The sequence below is a fragment of the Neoarius graeffei genome, chromosome 18, assembly GCF_027579695.1.
Source record: "Neoarius graeffei isolate fNeoGra1 chromosome 18, fNeoGra1.pri, whole genome shotgun sequence".
NCBI lineage: Eukaryota > Metazoa > Chordata > Actinopteri > Siluriformes > Ariidae > Neoarius > Neoarius graeffei.
The window spans coordinates 33,307,660-33,325,831 of record NC_083586.1 but is presented as its reverse complement, the minus strand read 5'-3'; the positions used below and the strand labels follow the sequence as shown (position 1 = coordinate 33,325,831).

Here is an 18,172-nt window from a genome sequence, read left to right as displayed (position 1 = left end):
GATAAAAATATTATTAAATTGCAGCACTAGGAAAATCCTACTGATTTTTTAACCACCTTGTCGTCCTCCTTTACCGTCACCCACATGCTATATAAAGAACATAGTGATCTACTGTATATTAGCAATACATCAGGCATTAACGGCAGATCTCTTCTTGCTACTACCCAGTAATTGGCATATGCAGCAGGCTTATTCCGGATTGTTAAATAATTTTAGGTGTAAATGAATCTGAAATGGGGGCGGCACGGTGGTGTAGTGGTTAATGCTGTCACCTCACAGCAAGAAGGTCCTGGGTTCGAGCCCCGGGGCCGGCGAGGGCCTTTCTGTGTGGAGTTTGCATGTTCTCCTCGTGTCCGCATGGGTTTCCTCCGGGTGCTCCGGTTTCCCCCACAGTCCAAAGACATGCAGGTTAGGCTAACTGGTGGCTCTAAATTGACCGTAGGTGTGAATGTGAGTGTGAATGGTTGTCTGTGTCTATGTGTCAGCCCTGTGATGACCTGGCGACTTGTCCAGGGTGTACCCCGCCTTTCGCCCATAGTCAGCTGGGATAGGCTCCAGCTTGCCTGCGACCCTGTAGAAGGATAAAGCGGCTAGAGATGATGAGATGAGATGAATCTGAAATGATAAACAAATAAAGGTGAAATGCAAGATATTTGAGTAATGTAACTATATATGATTTGAATTAAATTTTTTTTCATTAAAACAAAAAATGAATGAACACAAAATACACGACATGGATGTAAGCAATCTCAACTTACATCAGTTTTATGGCACAGTAACTTTAGAAATATTAATTATGAAAAAAAAATAATAATTAAAAATTTTATTAAACAGATCATTTTTTAGAAGAAACAAATCAGTCCTATTTCAGCCTTAAACATTAAACATGTCTAAATGTACTCACCTTCATTTCGAGATCATGGGAAATATGAAATATAAAGCATACAGTGCTAGATATTACAAAGCTGGTGTGCATATAAATAAGGTGGAAAGTACCCCATGTGAAATGCTCTAATGCCTTTACAGGAAGGATGTGCATGTAGTCATAGGGTCATCAAAAAGAATTACTGCAACAAACAGTGAAGCACTTGAAAGAAATTCATCAATATACATTAAATAATGATTATTAACAGATACAATCAAATTAAAATAAAGTCTTCATTATACATGTATTGCTTTACATTTCTGCATGGTTGCAAGTAAAATGTATGTCCCAAAGCTTTTTAATTGATTGCTATAAACACAATGCTGACATTCATTACAGCATCTACATATGATTAAAAATCCATAGGCCTATTCACGTCATGTGTTAACATCAAAATGTTTTAAAACAGTACATAAAAACTAAAAATATGGAGTACACATCATATAGTACACATCAGTGATACAGCAATACTGTTGCCATAATTTTTGAACTTTTTTTTGGGGGGGGGGGGGGGGGGGGGGGCGATATCACATCACCTAAGGCGACAAGAAGTTTTTACACAATTCTTCTTTTTCAACCACTTATCTACACCCAAAACCACTGAGAAGTGTCATCTATGCAACATCTTCAAACTCTACTGAACACAATTCCATCTGTTTGTACACAGTCTCAAAAAGACTCAACAATTTGTTATAATAGATAACTTTCACTTAATGCTAGTTTAATATATGTTGTTATAGAATGGTTCTTTAACCCATCACGTCAAGGATTTCGGCACATTCTTCACGTTGTTTAGGAGGGATAGCCTGGTAGAGAAAGAGAAACAAATTTTATTTTGTTATTGTGAATTTCAATGTAAACCCAATAGGATACACTCATATACCAAATATAAGGTAACTTATTTTACCTGATCAAAATCATTTTTCTCAAGAAGCATTTGAACGTTTTTCGATGGATTTGGAATGGATGGAAAAAGCTTCTCAGTTAATCTGAAATAAAAAAAAAAAGATAGATTTTCAGACGAAAAACACCATGGAAACTGTTGGGTTTTGCATGCATTCAAAAAAAAAAGAAAAGAAAAAGCAAGTGTGACAGTCAAAGTGTCCAGAAGAACTGTGGGTGGTTCTGTAAGATGCTCAGTAAAACCTACAGCTCATTTCCTTATAAAACTCCACTCACTGTACCTGAGACTACAATTTTTTCCCCAGCAAGTCATCACACCAAATATTAACTTTGCTTCATTTATTACTGTTTACTTTTTACATTTATAGTATTTTTTATTGTAGAAACATTTAATTTATTTGTTTCTGAAGATATCTTTACAGCATTTCTTTGCATATACCAAAGACTTTTTTCTTGTTAAATTTTTATTATTCACTATTGATGTATGCACTGTGACTGGACAGCCTACATGTCCTCAGAGACAATGCTGTTTTACTGCTATAGGACCAATATTGCCAGTACATTTTTCTCTGTATTTCTACAGAAATTTATTTTCCTAGTGCATCACTGCTAGAGGGAGAGCATTTCTACTTAAATTACAGGAAAATGTTGTTAACAGACAATTGCTTGCACTGCGTTCTAGACATATGCTGCTGTGACTATCCATCTACTGTCACGCTCCTGGGCTCACGTAACACTCAGGACTCCACTTCCCACAATCCCCCTTACACAGACGGTGGATTACATGGAGCTACAGGTGGCGCTTAGCAGCCAAGAACAAATGCTTGGACAACATCACCAGCATTTCGACTCCATGACTCAGTCCATCCAGAATCTTATGCAGCAGCAGGGGGAGCAGCAAAAACGATTAATGCAGATCGTTGAAAGCATGAAGGAAATTACTACCCAACTCCAATGACTCAGCTTCCCCGGTGCACCTATGGTCACCAACCAGGCTGCTCCCCCCACGGCAGGTTCCAGTCCATTTGTTGTCAGCAAGCCGGATAAATTTGATGGCTCACCTAATCAGTGTAAGGGGGTTTGTTACAATGTTCAATATTTTTTGCGAATTCCCCCCGAGCTCGGACAAGGTTCGTATTTCTTTTATGGTTTCTCGCCTTACGAGCAAGGCCTTAGATTGGGCTACCGTAGTCTGGCCCATAGTCCAGTCCGACACTTACGACAATTTTATTAAAGAATTTAAAGTAGTTTTCAATCACGCCAATGAGGGCCGCTCATTGAAAGAAAGCACAACTTTATTCATCACACACATGTGAAATTCGTCTCTGCATTTAACCCATTTGAAGCAGTGAACACACACACATGCACACACATGTGAGCAATGAGCACACACATACCCAGAGCAGTGGGCAACAGTGCTAAAAGCGCCCAGGGAGCAGTTAGGAGTTAGGTGCCTCGCTCAAGGGCACCTCAGCCCAAGGCCGTCCCATATTAACCTAACCGCATGTCTTAAATAACCAAGAGTTATTTCAGTCTTAATCAAAGTCAAGTTAGAGGACAACATCAAGACTCTGTTTTTATCACCCCGATTACAAAAAAGTTGAGACACTGTGTAAAATGTAAATAAAAACAGGATACAATAATTTGCAAATATTTTTCAACTTATATCTAATTGAGTACAATACAAAAACAAGATAATTAATGTTGCAGCTGATAAACTTTATTGTTTTTTGTAAATATAGACTCATTCTGCAACATATTCCAACAAAAGTTGGGACAGGGACATGTTAATATAACCACTGTGTTACATCCTTTTCTTTTAACAACACTCAGTAAGCATTTGGGAACTGAGGACACTAATTGCTGAAGTTTTGAAAATGAATTTCTTGCTTGATATATGACTTCAGTCATTGTTGTATTTTGTGCTTCATAATGTGCCACATATTTCAACTGAAGGCAGGCAGGCCAGTTTAGCTCTTTTACTATGAAGCCTTGCTTTTGTAACACATACAGAATGTGGCTTGGTATTGTCTTGTCGGAATAAGCAGGAATGTCCCTGAAAAAGACATCATTTGGATAGCAGCATACTGTATGTTGCTCCAAAATCTGTGTGTACCTTTCAGCATTAATATTGCCTTCACAGATGTGCAAGTTACCCATGCCATGGGCACTAACATACACTCCCATACCATAACATGCTGGCTTTTGAACTTTTTGCTGGTAACAATCCGGATGGTCCTTTACCTCTTTAGCCCAGAGGGCAACATCCATGATTTTCAAAAACAATCTGAAATTTGGACTCATCAGACCACAGCAAACTTTTCTATCTCAGATGAGCTCGGGCCCAGAGAATTCAGCAATGTTTCTGGATGTTGTTGATATTTGGCTTTTGCTTTGCATAGTAAATGCAGGAATGAACTGTGTTTACCAATATACAAGTTTCCGGAGCATTCTGGAGCCCATGTAGTAATGTGTTTTATACGATCATGTCAGTTTTGGTGTTCAGTGTTGGTTTTCAGCTTTGCCCCTTATGTGCAGGATTCACTGAATCTTTTGATTATATTATTGATTATTGAGGCTGAAATCCCTAAATTCCTTGCAATTGTACATTGACAAACCTTGTTCTTAAACTGTTGGACTATTTGCCCATGCAGTTTTTTCACAAAGTGTTGAACCTTGCTCCATCCTTTTTGGGAACATGTTGCAGGTATCAAATTCAGAATGAGTGTATATTTAAATAAATAAATAAATAAATAAATAAATAGTATAATTTTCAACATTATATATACTGTTAATATATTTCAACATGTATTCAATTGAATATATGTTGAAAATGATTTGCAAATCATCGTATTCTATTTTTATTTACATTTTACACAGCATCCCAACTTTTTTGGAACTGGAGTTGTAGAATGCAGATTTTTTTTTTTTTTACTGGTTCCATTATCATGCTTTTCTTCTGTTACAATACTGAACTCATGAAAAGTGATATTATACAAATCTAATGAACTGAAATAAATGGTGCTGAAAAGCCCATATAAAGCCTATGTCCTTCATTCACCCATTTCCTCAAATGTTTTCAGTTATTTTCACTCACATCAATGGCAATAAATACATTTCATAACATATAATATTAATAATAATAAGCAAGAGTTAAATCTTCCATCAGCTGAGTCACTTGTTTACAGCTTGCAGACAGACCGGCCTGTCCTCATTTTGCATTTCTTTTGTCAAACTGATGTCTTATTTGGCTTAATTGATGGATTTGTTGTTGGTTTTATTTTTTATTTTTCATATATTTTACTTCATAGCAATAATATAAAGTGACAGTTTTCATAAACTTTTCTTGATGGTATTCTTAGTCCCTGACTTAGTGAACGAGCATAAGGATGTGTTTTTTATAACTAAGTCACTCTGGATAAGGCTGTCTTCTAACCACTGTAAATGTAATTAAAAAAAAGCAATTTGAACTCAGCAGTGTATTTTATATATATATACACATACAGGGTGCGATTTGTCAAAAAAACAGAAGGGGGGATGGTTTTTTTTTTAAATCATGAAAGGTCACAAAATTAAGGTAACGATAGGCTAACAGCTCAGTAACATCCGATGATATCAAATGAATAACACTAAATGAAAATGAACACTAAACCAGAGATAGTACAGTAAATTCATCTTCCTATCTCTCTAAATACACGAACACTAACACAACAAAGTTCGCATTGCTTGTCGCGTTGCTGTGATGTTTCTCTCCCTCTGGATTAAATGGACAGTGACTCGAAAATCACTAAAATACATGAATACTAAATTAACAGTTTGCTCTGATGGCGCAGTTCACATTGTGCGCAGCTTTCCGATTTAAACTGTTTTTTTCTCATCCTTATACTTCCCGTTTCATGGACTGTAACGGATTTGCTTATTTAGTAATTTTAATACAGAATTTACTTTGAAATTATAATCAGACACTCCAACGCCCCCCCTAAAAAAAAAAAAAAAATCGGCCGTGAAAAAGGTGGCATCCGCCAAAAGGCGCGCTGTTTGCATCCCTGCAGATACATTGATACATTGTAGATAATAACAATATCTTTGCGTTCTATGAGAACGCAAAGATATTGTTATTATCTACAATGTATCTATTTGCTGGGGACGTTCGTGAACATCAAAGCTGCCACTTCGGGTCATTTTGAAAGTGAGTGCAATGTAGACCATAGAAAACTGTGTCACAACATGCTTGTCATGTCAACTTTTTTTTTGGTTTGTTTGTTTTATTGACGGGGTTGTCCCCGAGGATTTTTTTTCAGCAGAGATAAAAACCAGAGGGGGGGATGATCCCCCCCATCCCCCCCAGCAAATCGCACCCAGTGTGTATATATATATATATATATATATATATATATATATATATATATATATATATATATACACACACACATACATACACTCATCCTCCTGGGAACCAAGAAAAAAATGTGTCTCTCAATTTCTCTTTTGTTGTGATTTCCTTACTAGGAATTTCCCAGCAACCCTCCGGGTCACATGATATATCATTGGAAAGCCCAGGATGTACTCTTTACAAGACACCAGGATTTAAGTGAATAGCTTGAAAGAGTAAGAGGGTGTGCACATAAAACAAATGTCAAATACAGACTTTGAAATCAGTTAATTCAAGCTTAAAATTCATGAGTTATACATTAATTAATCTAATTAGAGTAAGAAGTAATACTAGAAATATTTACCTTTGGAACCTGCAGATCAGCAGAATAGCCAAAAGAATCATAGGAAGAACAAAGGTAATGGATACAATCACAATAATGTCAAGCTGGGAGTTACTTTTAGATGGGTTGATCACTGTTTTGAAGAGCACACATATATTCCATTATTTATAATCTTTACACTTAAAGCCAAGGGGCCATTTGATGATTCAAAATGACTTACCCACAGGTTTACTCCAGTCACTCCAGAATTCAGTCTTGGCACAGGTATGGTCCTGTTTTGTCCTTATTTGAATAATGTAACTCTTTGTTGGGTCAATGTTTTTTTTTATATATTCCAAATCACCTTCCAACTTTATGTCCTAGGGCGAGGGGGGAACCACATTACAGTATCTCTGCAAGCACTGACAGTAAAATTCAAACTGTGAGTATGAAATGTGTACAAATTCTTACCTCATCATTAATCTTCAGATGATAAATAAAACAACTTGGTTTGGGAGAAAAATAAGTTATTGGCAGCATCCACCGTATCTCTAAGTTTGTTGAGTTAATGAAAGTTGTAATATTTTCTGGGGGATTCAGCTTTTCTGGAAAACAGCCAAAAACTGAAGTTCAATTCAATTCAATTCAATTTGTATTGTGATGTTAACAATAGACATTGTCACAAATAAGCTTTACAGAAATATATAAATTCTGGATATAAATATTGAACATGTGAATTTATACATTTTTTCTATAATAAGCAAGCCTGAGGTGATGGCGGCAAGGAAAAACTCCCTGAGACGATATGAGAAAGAAACCTTGAGAGGAACCAGACTCAAAATGGGAACCCATCTTCATTTGGGGTGAAAATGGACAGCATGATTGCCAATAACTCCCTTCTATAACTGTGTCCTGCATGGTCAAAATGTGCAACTGTGTAATCAGGAAATTAATTTTGTTGATGCTATCAACTGTTTACTGATGGAGACTTGAGTCAGGACTGATGCAGTCCTAAAGTTATCATGGCAGTGGTAGTCCTAAGGCACTGTAGCAAAACTGTTTGTCAACTACCTAAAATATCACTTTAAATGTCCCACTCATATGTAATTACAAATTGCTTATATATATATATATATATATATATATATATATATATATATATATATATATATATATATATATATGCTATGTAAATGACTGTACTTTTCCCTAGACCAGATTCTTTGTTAGGCTTTGACCCATTCATGATTTTTGAACATGCCTTCCCCCTTCTCACCATGGCATTTTATAAGGCTGCAAATTTTCTGAGAATGTTTTATGCTTCAGTTACAGTGGTGCTTGAAAGTTTGTGAACCCTTTAGAATTTTCTGTATTTCTGCATAAATATGACCTAAAACATCATCAGATTTTCACACAAGTCCTAAAAGTAGATAAAGAGAACCCAGTTAAACAAATGAGACAAAAATATTATACTTGGTCATTTATTTATTGAAGAAAATGATCCAATATTACATATCTGTGAGTCGCAAAAGTATGTGAACCTCTAGGATTAGCAGTTAATTTGAAGGTGAAATTAGAGTCAGGTGTTTTCAATCAATGGGATGACAATCAGGTGTGAGTGGGCACCCTGTGTTATTTAAAGAACAGGGATCTATCAATGTCTGATCTTCACAACACATGTTTGTGGAAGTGAATCATGGCATGAATAAAGGAAATTTCTGAGGACCTCCAAAAAAGCATTGTTGATGCTCATCAGGCTGGAAAAGGTTACAAAACCATCTTGAAAGCATTTGGATTCCACCAATCCACAGTCAGACAGATTGTGTACAAATGGAGGAAATTCAAGACCATTGTTACCCTCCCCAGGAGTGGTCTAGCAACAAAGATCACTCCAAGAGCAAGGCGTGTAATAGTCTGCGAGGTCACAAAGGACCCCAGGGTAACTTCTAAGCAACTGAAGGCCTCTCTCACATTGACTAATGTTAATGTTCATGAGTCCACCATCAGGAGAACACTGAACAACAATGGTGTGCATGGCAGGGTTGCAAGGAAAAAGCCACTGCTCTCCAAAAAGAACATTGCTGCTCATCTGCAGTTTGCTAACGATCACGTGGACAAGCCAGAAAGCTACTGGAAAAATGTTTTGTGGACGGATGAGACCAAAATAGAACTTTTTGGTTTAAATGAGAAGCTTTCTGTTTGGAGAAAGGAAAACACTGCATTCTAGCATAAGAACCTTATCCCATCTGTGAAACATGGTGGTGGTAGTATCATGGTTTGGGCCTGTTTTGCTGCATCTGGGCCAGGACGGCTTGCCAACATTGATGGAACAATGAATTCTGAATTATACCAGCGAATTCTAAAGGAAAATGTCAGGACATCTGTTCATGAAGTGAATCTCAAGAGAAGGTGGGTCATGCAGCAAGACAACGACCCAAAGCACACAAGTCATTCTACCAAAGAATGGTTAAAGAAGAATAAAGTTAATGTTTTGGAATGGCCAAGTGAAAGTCCTGACCTTAATCAATCTAAATGTTGTGGAAGGACCTGAAGCAAGCAGTTCATGTGAGGAAACCCATCAACATCCCAGAGTTGAAGCTGTTCTGTACGGAGGAATGGGCTAAAACTTCTCCAAGCTGGTGTGCAGGACTGATCAACAGTTACCGGAAACATTTAGTTGCAGTTATTGCTGCACAAGGGGGTCACACCAGATACTGAAAGCAAAGGTTCACATACTTTTGCCACTCACAGATATGTAATATTGAATCATTTTCTTCAATAAACAAATGACCAAGTATAATGTTTTTTTCTCATTTGTTTAACTGGGTTCTCTTTATCTACTTTTAGGACTTGTGTGAAAATCTGATGATGTTTTAGGTCATATCTATGCAGAAATATAGAAAATTCTAAAGGGTTCACAAACTTTCAAGCACCACTGTACGTGTAAAGAGGAGCTGCTTATTGTTGTCCTATGACCTGGTAATGTGTATATAACGTGCATACATTGTATTTCTGGAGGAATATAATGCCTAGTCTCCTAAATGTCTGGGTTTTTTGTTTGTTTTTAACAGTGTGTCATCAACAAATTTAAAATGTCACTCTTATTCTGGATAGCTTGGAAAGCTGGACAGCATTGTGTGAATTTTCTTTTGTATATGCAGTACCAGTCAAAAGTTTGGACACATCTCCTCATTCATAGGCTTTTCTGACTTTTCTGTATTATGACTATTATCTACATTGTGGAACAATACTGAAGACATCAAAACTATGAAATAGCATTTGGAACATATATGTATGGAATTATGGGCGGCACGGTGGTGTAGTGGTTAGCGCTGTCGCCTCACAGCAAGAAGGTCCTGGGTTCGAGCCCTGGGGCCGGCGAGGGCCTTTCTGTGCGGAGTTTGCATGTTCTCCCCGTGTCCGCGTGGGTTTCCTCCGGGTGCTCCGGTTTCCCCCACAGTCCAAAGACATGCAGGTTAGGTTAACTGGTGACTCTAAATTGACCGTAGGTGTGAATGTGAGTGTGAATGGTTGTCTGTGTCTATGTGTCAGCCCTGTGATGACCTGGCGACTTGTCCAGGGTGTACCCCGCCTTTCGCCCGTAGTCAGCTGGGATAGGCTCCAGCTTGCCTGAGACCCTGTAGAAGGATAAAGCGGCTAGAGATAATGAGATGAGATGAGATTATATTATATTATATTATATTATATTATATTATATTATATTATATTATATTATATTATATTATATTATATTATATTATATTATCTCATCTCATCTCATCTCATTATCTGTAGCCGCTTTATCCTGTTCTACAGGGTCGCAGGCAAGCTGGAGCCTATCCCAGCTGACTACGGGCGAGAGGTGGGGTACACCCTGGACAAGTCGCCAGGTCATCACAGGGCTGACACATAGACACAGACAACCATTCACACTCACGGTCAATTTAGAGTCACCAGTTAACCTAACCTGCATGTCTTTGGACTGTGGCGGAAACCAGAGCACCTGGAGGAAACCCACACAGACATGGAGAGAACATGCAAACTCCACATAGGCCCTTGCCGGCCGCTGGGCTTGAACCCAGGACCTTCTTGCTGTGAGGCGACAGCCACTACACCACCGTGCTGCCCTATATTATATTATATTATATTATATTATATTATATTTAAATAATTGTTTTTTTTCATGGTATATTAGATATATTCCATTCAGCTAGCATGGAAGCTGAATGGAATTTATCTGATATACCACAGAAAAAAGCCAGCCAATATTATTCTTATTATACATACACGTTCCTTTCAGGTATTCAACATGTCTTTCTCTTTTAAAATTCTCTCAAAATCTTCCATATTTAACGAAGCAGACCTGGTGGCCATGTTTCTTTACACATTGTCACAGTCGCTTGCTAGCGTGGAAGTTTTACATGTGCAACGTGTGATGTCATGCTGTCTTGACAACCATGCAATATCGTAAACTATATTCAGCACTCATTCCCCATTGGGTAGAGTGACATAATACATGTAGGATAAACAATATGCAAACAATATTGCATGCTATCAAACCAAATGAACGAAACCCGCTAGAAGGGAATAGAATACATGTTTTTATTCCATCGAAAAAGTGTCCTGTAATATAAAATAATATCTCATCTCATTATCTCTAGCCGCTTTATCCTTCTACAGGGTCGCAGGCAAGCTGGAGCCTATCCCAGCTGACTATGGGCGAGAGGCGGGGTACACCCTGGACAAGTCGCCAGGTCATCACAGGGCTGACACATAGACACAGACAACCATTCACACTCACGGTCAATTTAGAGTCACCAGTTAACCTAACCTGCATGTCTTTGGACTGTGGCGGAAACCAGAGCACCTGGAGGAAACCCACACAGACACGGAGAGAACATGCAAACTCCACATAGGCCCTTGCCGGCCGCTGGGCTTGAACCCAGGACCTTCTTGCTGTGAGGCGACAGCCACTACACCACCGTGCCGCCCTATATTATATTATATTATATTATATTATATTATATTATATTATATTATATTATATTATATTATATTATCTCATCATCTCATCTCATTATCTCTAGCCGCTTTATCCTTCTACAGGGTCGCAGGCAAGCTGGAGCCTATCCCAGCTGACTACAGGCGAAAGGCGGGGTACACCCTGGACAAGTCGCCAGGTCATCACAGGGCTGACACATAGACACAGACAACCATTCACACCTACGGTCAATTTAGAGTCACCAGTTAACCTAACCTGCATGTCTTTGGACTGTGGGGGAAAACAGAGCACCCGGAGGAAACCCACGCGGGCATGGGGAGAACATGCAAACTCCACACAGAAAGGCCCTCGCCGGCCACGGGGCTTGAACCCGGACCTTCTTGCTGTGAGGCGACAGCGCTAACCACTACACCACCGTGCCGCCATAATATAATATTTTAGAGTATCTGTGAGTCTAAACTACAAGGAAGTAAAGCAATCTTGACAAAATATAATGGCAAATTATTGTAAAGTTAAATTGTTTGCATATAAATTTCAGCTAATACTGGTACTTCTGATGGTATTATGTGTGTGTAATAGAGTATTTCTTACCAATATCTACTGGATCATAACTTTGGCAGATGATGTACCAGTCACCATTTATGGAAATATTGGCTTTAACAGTAATATCGGTGTCAAAAACATCCAAATTAATTTGGCCTTGGCATTCAACCAATTTCTTTGACCTTTCTGAGTCACAGTTTAAAGCGGAGTCATTTGATGGGTCATATCTGCTATGAGGACAAAAAAACAAACAAAAAACCATCAATTTCTAACATGTCAATTATATTTACAATTAACAAAAATAAACTGCTAAATATTTGTATTGACAAGATGAATAACATCACTCAATAGGGACAACCATAAACTTTACCAACACTTACTGAAAAAATGAAGCAGAGTATTGTGTATCCTCAGGAAGTGAATCTGTGCTCCAGGAACAATTTAATGCATTTCCATTATAAATAAGGCAAGTGATTTTAGATATATCTGAGAAAAGACATCAGAAATTAAGGTGTCACAAGATAAAAAAAAAAAGACTTCAGTGTCACGGCTGGTATAAAATGCAGCTATATTAATTGACTCGAGACTCAAAAGGAAACTGAACAGAAATAACCACATTTAGTGGGTCGAGAAAGTCATCAACTCTTTTCAACATTTGTTTCTTTGGTTATATAATGTTGTAGGACATTAAAATTCAAATCTTTTCTATTTAGTTATAGACATTAACCACATTAGCTATGTGAAAATAAAATGTATTCTGAGAAGTATTCTAAAAATAAAGTTAAATCTAAAAAAAAAAAAGTAAAATACCTTGTAAATGTGCACCATATCTTATAATTGCACTATTTCCTAGTAATAATCTGTTCTGATCAACTAACCACCTTTATTTGTCTTCAAGGGCTTCTCGTATCAGTGGGCTAACAGGCGAACCCCCCCCCCCCCCCCCAGTCTCAGTTGATAGACTGAAAACTTTGTCTAATCAAAGTACAAATTACATAAAAGGACAGAAAACAAAACTAAGATTTTCAGATTTTTTGTTTCTTTGTTTAAACAAAAGGGTTACAACATGTGTGCACCATGTTTGCTATTCAGATGAAACACAGTTCAGATTCAAATCTCAAAAGTTATGTATATAGTTTTAAATTATATACAATAATATTGAGATGCTGTGTAAAATGTAAATAAAAATAGAACGCAATGATTTGCAAACCATGGAAACCCTATATTTCATTGAAAATCGTCCAAAGAAAAGAGTTCAAATCTTGAAACTGAGAAAGTTTATTGTTTTTTGAAAAATATATGCTCATTTTGAATTTGATGTCAGCAACACATTTCAAAAAAGTTGGAACAGGGGCATGTTTATCACTGTGTTGCATCACCTCTACTTTTAACAACACTCTGTAAATGTTTGGGAACTGAGGAGACCAGTTGCTGTAGTTTTGAAAGAGAAAATTGTCCCAGTCTTGCCTGATATACAGTTTTGTTTGCTCAACAGTTCAGGGTCTCCTTTGTCATACTTTACGCTTCATAATGCGCCAAATGCTTTAAATGGGAGACAGGTCTGGACTGCAGGCATGCCAATTTAGCGCCCAGACTCTTCTACTATGGAGCCATGCAGTTTTAATATGTACAGAATGTGGTTTGGCATTGTGTTGCTGAAATAAGCAGGGCTTTCCCTGAAAAAGACATCGACTGGATGGCAGCATGTTGCTCCAAAACCTGTATATATCATTCAGCATTAATGGTGTCTTCCCAGATGTGCAAGCTACCGATGCCATGGGCATTAATGCCCCCATACTATCACAGATGCTGGCTTTTTAACTGTGCGTTGATACCAAGCCGGATGGTCTTCTCTACTCTTTAGCCCAGAGGACATGGCATCCATGATTTCAAAAAAGAACTTCAAATTTCAATACATCAGACCACAGGACAGCTTTCACCTTCAATTATTATACATCATAAATGAGATCGGGCTCAGAAAAGGCCGTGATGTTTCTGGATATTGTTTATATATGGCTTTAACTTGCATTTGTGGATGCAGTAATGAACTGTGTTCACAGAGGATGATTTTCAGAAGCGTTCCTGAGCCCATGCAGTGATTGTTTCTGTTTTTAATGCAGTGTCAACATTTCAACGTTTGATATGTTGTCTTTGTACTATTTTCAATTAAATACGGTTTCCATGATTTGCAAATCATCACGTTCTGTTTTTACTTATGTTTTCACAGCATTCCAACTTTTTTTGGAAACAGGGTTGTATCAGGAGCATATTTTATTCACTGTGCACCCCTCCCCAGATAATCCATCCATCCATCCATCCATCCATCCATTATCTGTAGCCGCTTATCCTGTCCTACAGGGTCGCAGGCAAGCTGGAGCCTATCCCAGCAGACTATAGGTGAGAGGCGGGGTACACCCTGGACAAGTCGTCAGGCCATCACAGGGCTTCCCCCCCATAAAATAAATAAAATAAATAAATAAATTATCCCACCAGTCTCCACTGCCTGTATTCAACAGTGTGAGTTATTTAAATAAAAGCCATAATTTGTACACTGTAAAAAAAGAATAGTTGAGAATACTTGAAATTTCAAGGCAACCGTCTGCATTAAGAATTTTATGTTTTGCCAACGATGTGCCCATGATAATCCAAACTATGATAACACTGTTATCTTTATTAAGAATTCTTAATTAAGTCAATTTTCAATTCCTCATTCTGCCAACATAGATTTCTCTTTTTGCTGAACAGTGGCATTCACAGTAGTACAAAAAGGCAATTGAGGTTATCACAATTTTTTTTTTTAGATTTCTTTTGGGCTTTTTTCACCTTTATTTGGATAGGACGGTGTAGAGACAGGGAAGGATCAGGAAATGACCTCAGGTCGGAATCGAACCCGGGTCCCCAGATTTATGGCATGGCACCTGAGCCACAACGCCCCCAAGGTTATTGCAATTTATCATTAAACTATACATGCCTTTTTTCATTGTTCTACACAATTACAAAACTTCAATATTGAAATAAAGTTTTTAAAAAAGTGTGAAGTTTATTGTACATTATTGAAGTTTTGTAATTGTGTAGAACAATGAAAAAAGGCATGTATAGTTTAATGATAAGTGATAACCTCAGGGGCGTTGTGGCTCAGGTGGATAAGGTGTCATACCATAAATCTGGGGACCTGGGTTTGATTCCGACCTGAGGTCATTTCTTGATCTCTCTCTCCCGCTCATTTCCTGTCTCTACACTGTCCTATCCAAATAAAGGTGAAAAAAGCCCCCCCCCAAAATTGTGATAACCTCAATTGCCTTTTTGTACTACTGTGAATGTCACTGTTCAGCAAAAAGAGAAATCTATGTTGGTAGAATGAGGAATTGAAAATTGACTTAATTAAGAATTCTTAATAAAGATAACAGTGTTATCATAGTTTGGATTATCATGGGCACATCGTTGGCAAAACATAAAATTCTTAATGCAGACGGTTGCCTTGAAATTTCAAGTATTCTCAACTATTCTTTTTTTTACAGTGAAACAATTCAAAAGTAAAAAAAGACTCAATAAAAGCAAGATAAAATCTCCAATTTATGTGTAGTCTTGAAGTTGTATTTTTTCCCCACAATAACAGCATGCCATTATACAATTATTATACGACAATTATACTATAGCACTTTGCTAGCACTAATGATTTATTTTATTTATTTAAGAATGACACGTCATGTTTTTTAACCATTTATAGTTAGATGTTGTGTCAAATCTACAAGACAAGTTAGTTTCTGTTCTGACTTACATTATAACAGCTATAAACAAAAGTTTCAACTACTTTGTAACATTATATGTTACAGCAAGCTGCACTTTTTATCTTATTCATTTGATGAGATTAGTGACGGAACTACTGTTTATAGATGTTATTAATAAAAACAGGAACCGACTTGTCTCAAGCAGGTCCTATAACATTAATATAACTTCAGATGGTTAAAAAGTCTGATATGTCACATCATTAATAAATTACATTAAAATTATATGAGCAGTGTAATCTTCCTTTAATTTACAAATTATTTGGTCCAAATCAGTGCGTTGACAGAATTAAAGCTTGTGCAACTTCAATAACCTAATGAAACCCTATTACTCACTATAATGTCAGAGGAGGCAGAGGCTCACCAAATGGTTCTCTAAGTCATCCACTTAAAAAAAAAAATCTTTGGATGTTCAAACACACGTTTTCTGTGTGACAATTTTGTGACAAAGATTTAGTATCTCATGGCCAGGCATTATATTAAAAAAAGAAAGAAAACAAAGAGAGTTTGCCTGTCTGAAAACAAACTTTTTAGTAAATATGCAAAATTTTGGTTTATCTGTTGAAAAACCTAATACATCATTCTATCCAAGGAACTCCATTCCTGCAGCAAAACATGATGAGAGAAGTGCAAGTAGAGATGAATCCACCCAATTTCCCCTAAATGAGGTACTTCTCAGAATAAATAAGAAAATAACTAATACATAATACAGCCACCTTATTATTATTGGGCAAGAAATTAAAATTTATTGCATCAATTGCATCACCGTGACCCAGTACACTAAAGCGATTCTACAGTGGATAGTTGAAGTTGTCTATTCAGACTGTCTTGACTAAAACATGTAACAGGGCAGTTTATTAAATGCCCCCATGATCTTGAACAATTCTATAAACTGTTAGAACCATCTCGAAAGGGAAGTTGACTATCTAAACCCACTGAACATTTTTTTCATTTCATTGAAGTTTTGCTTCTAAATGTGATATAAATACAAGTCAGTAATTGTATTATATAAATGTAAATGTATATGTCCTAGATTACTTGAATTTATGTGATTCTCATGGTCCTTCTTCGGTATTACATATGTGCTATCCTGGGAGGAAGAACAGAAATACACTTTTCAATCTTTTTTTTTTCTTTCTGTACATACCGTAGCATGAAAAATTACAACATACTGTAACATATCAAAATATAGGACTGAAAGTACCTTGTCACATTCGGAATATTTGTCATCACCTGTAACCAAAGTACAGAAATTGAAATTGAACACTGAATAATTGAAAATAAACATCAAGATGCCAGGAAATGTCGTCATCTCTATCATTTAATTTATGGAAAGATTGTTACCATTTTCATCTGCCAGAACCAAGGAGAGAGTCAGCAGCAATCCACACAGCCTCATATTAAACTGTGGCATGAGAACACTGATTAATATAAACTTGATAAAGTTGGCAGTAGTTCACACTACTGTGTATCACTTTTAGTTTAGAACAGGTTAAAACCATCATAAAATAATGCGAAATGATGAGAAAGTGTCTAAATAAAACTATGCTTACCTCTCAGGGTTCCTTCGTGTGAAGTTGCCAAAATGAATTTCGGTTAAAACAGTAAGTTACACAAGGGAAGGAAAATGTGCATAATTTACTGGAAAGCATATTGAGGAAGTGACAAAAGGAGGGGGAGTTTCCATTCTGCTGTCTCCTACAGTACTTAAAGTGATAGATAAAATGTAACATATACACAAAAAATATAGCCAGTCAATCATAATTCAATTTACAAACCAATTTAAAAAGAAAACTCTGGGCAAAAGCTATAGCTACATTTAGAGTTAGCATATTGTCATGCTATCTATTAGCCTGTAGCAGAGGCGATTCTAGAGTCTGTTGTGGCCCCAAGCAAAAATTTTCAGGGGGCCCTTCTGACCAGTGTTCATCACCAATATGTTATAAATAATCTGACACCAACGAAAAATGTATGAAACCAAAGTTTTTTTAATTCCAAATGTGAAAATACAATGGTAAAGAGCAATAAAAACAATAAAAACAATAAAAAACAAAATAAATAAGCCCTCGGGCCCCGACTCTCAGGGGGCCCCAAGCAGTTGCCTGCCTTGCCTGTTCACAAGCTGCGCGTCTGGCCTGTAGGCTATAGCAATATCAAAACGCATAAGCAATTCTGTAAAATAAGCTATTTTATTAAATGTATATGAAATATTGCTAATCAGTTTTATGGCTGCTACAATGAAACTATTTTTCCCTTTCCACTGGTTGCCACAGAAATTATTAGTCTGACATGCATCTATGCATAATTGGCTTCATTAATC

At 37.0% G+C, this 18,172-nt stretch overlaps 1 protein-coding gene across 3 annotated transcripts; it reads right to left on the bottom strand.

Annotated features, from left to right (window-relative positions):
- Nucleotides 1–1,434: 1,434 nt before the first annotated feature.
- On the bottom strand, nt 1,435–17,498 carry LOC132866129 (interleukin-5 receptor subunit alpha-like). Of its 3 annotated transcripts, XM_060898718.1 has the most exons (11): nt 17,406–17,498; nt 17,197–17,257; nt 17,057–17,085; nt 16,891–16,942; nt 12,448–12,553; nt 12,116–12,297; nt 6,994–7,127; nt 6,764–6,902; nt 6,565–6,676; nt 1,833–1,914; nt 1,435–1,731 (listed from the first exon to the last, which is right to left on the bottom strand). In XM_060898718.1, the coding sequence occupies exons 2-11, from the start codon at nt 17,249–17,251 to the stop codon at nt 1,675–1,677; spliced, it is 948 nt and encodes a 315-aa protein (XP_060754701.1). In that variant the 5' UTR covers nt 17,252–17,257; nt 17,406–17,498; the 3' UTR covers nt 1,435–1,674. The 3 variants fall into 3 exon arrangements, with proteins under 3 accessions (XP_060754701.1, XP_060754699.1, XP_060754700.1); XM_060898716.1 differs by lacking the exon at nt 17,406–17,498 and having other exon boundaries at nt 17,197–17,266; XM_060898717.1 differs by lacking the exon at nt 17,406–17,498 and having other exon boundaries at nt 12,116–12,294; nt 17,197–17,266.
- Nucleotides 17,499–18,172: the final 674 nt, after the last annotated feature.